We start from the raw sequence: 1903 nt of genomic DNA on the forward strand, positions 1-1903 counted from the left end.
TTTCCTATTATTTCCTTAACTATATCTCATTAGAGATTTTAATACCTTTACTTTTGGTCTCAAAATTCGATTAATAATTTTCCACATTGAATATAGACCATTCTTTGCAAGCTCAAGGCAGTAAAAAAATTGTAGTTTTTAGCATCTTGTTTTTTTTTGTTGGCAACATTTTGATAATTAACAAAACTGTCTTGATTTTCTTTCAATAGGTTAATTTCAACATTCTAATTTAAAGCTTATTTAATTTTTTGTTGTTGTTAGAATAAGGAAACGAGTTTGTTAAAGAATATTATTTTATTTTGAATAAAAAGAAATCATAGTAAAAACGTAAAAAGAAAAAAAAGATGCCAACAGCACCCGGTGTTCCCAGATGGTCACCCATCCAAGTACTGACCGGGCCCGACGTTGTGTGACTTCCAGGATCTGACGAGACTAGGTACTTTCTACGTGGTATGGCCGTTGGCTGAAAGATTTTGTAACAAAATGAATGTTGATCCACAAACTGAAAAGAAACAAAATGCCTAATTTTAGAGTCATAAAGCAAGGTTTTTAGTAGACAAATATTTAGAAAGAATCAAAATATGTTTATCCATTGTTTATTTTTTTTTAAACTTTTTTCCTTCTGAAACAAAAACGACAAGTCCCCCACAGATGTTTCTACCTTTGATGACTACCCTATGGCTTCCTAAGCTAGTTTAGATTAGTCGAATTAGAGGCTCTTGGTTTATTTTTAAAAACAGTTCCTCAATTTTTGCGTATAATCTATTGGTTTCTTAGGTGAAAATGAGCTTCCTCTCAAGTCCTATGCTTTGTAACGAGATCAATGTAAAAGCAGACTTTATTGCTTGTAACAAAAGGGCAAGCTTGAAATATTTATTCATTTTTTGTTAGGGTATAATTTAACGATTTTCAAGGAAAATGTTTCCCCCGCCTCCAGTCAATTCTTACGCGTTGTTACTAGGTAGGCAAATGCGAAAGTTTTCCTTTTCACATTCAGTATCCTAAATTTCATAGCTTTGTCCTTTCCAGATGGTCACATGCTATAGAGCAATTCAATTAATTTGTAGCCCTTAAAAGGGCTGTTGGTTAATTTGGGGGTTGGGCCTGGAGCTAAAAATTAGATTCATTTAAGCCTTTGCCGGTTTTTCAGTCTTCTTTGGTAGAAGGACTGCTTGAATATTGGGCAAAACGCCTCCTTGGGCAATGGTGACCCCCGACAGAAGCTTGTTGAGTTCTTCATCGTTTCTAATGGCAAGCTGAAGGTGACGAGGAATGATACGAGTTTTTTTGTTATCTCGTGCAGCATTACCAGCAAGCTCAAGGACCTCGGCAGCCAAATACTCCATCACCGCTGCAAGGTAAACGGGTGCGCCTGCACCAACTCGCTCCGCATAGTTGCCCTTTCTCAGAAGACGGTGGATCCTTCCCACTGGGAATTGGAGACCTGCCCTATTTGAACGGGACTTTGCCGTTCCCTTCACTTTTCCACCCTTTCCTCTTCCTGTCATGGTTTCTAGGTTACGAAATTCCTTTAGATTCTTTAATCACGAACAAATTGAAAATGATGTCTGTTTTTGAATGCGCAAACAATTTATACTCCAGCCAGCGAACTGAGTTCCTCTGAGAAAAGAATTGCGCGCGAACTGTAGTTAGTATATAAACGGGTCGAGTTTTGGAAAAGCTATTCAGTTGATTATTGGATTCTGTTAAAGAATCTATTAACAATGGCTCCAAAAACTTCAGGAAAGGCAGCAAAGAAAGCTGGTTAGGCGCAGAAAAACATTAGTAAAACTGATAAGAAAAGGAAACGAGAGAGGAAGGAAAGCTACGCCATTTATATTTACAAAGTTCTCAAGCAAGTGCATCCCGACACTGGTGTTTCTAGCAAGGCAATGAGCATCAT

General features: G+C 37.4%; 1 protein-coding gene and 1 pseudogene across 1 annotated transcript; both read right to left on the reverse strand.

Annotated features, from left to right (window-relative positions):
- Nucleotides 1-345: 345 nt before the first annotated feature.
- Nucleotides 346-464, reverse strand: LOC136043041 (5S ribosomal RNA; annotated as a pseudogene).
- A 663-nt stretch (nucleotides 465-1127) lies between these two features.
- LOC136043040 (histone H2A-like) lies at nucleotides 1128-1508 on the reverse strand. Its single transcript, XM_065727946.1, has one exon. It carries the CDS (start codon nucleotides 1506-1508, stop codon nucleotides 1128-1130), a length of 381 nt encoding a protein of 126 aa, XP_065584018.1.
- Nucleotides 1509-1903: the final 395 nt, after the last annotated feature.

Source organism: Artemia franciscana, unplaced genomic scaffold (assembly GCF_032884065.1).
Source record: "Artemia franciscana unplaced genomic scaffold, ASM3288406v1 Scaffold_2848, whole genome shotgun sequence".
Lineage (NCBI taxonomy): Eukaryota > Metazoa > Arthropoda > Branchiopoda > Anostraca > Artemiidae > Artemia > Artemia franciscana.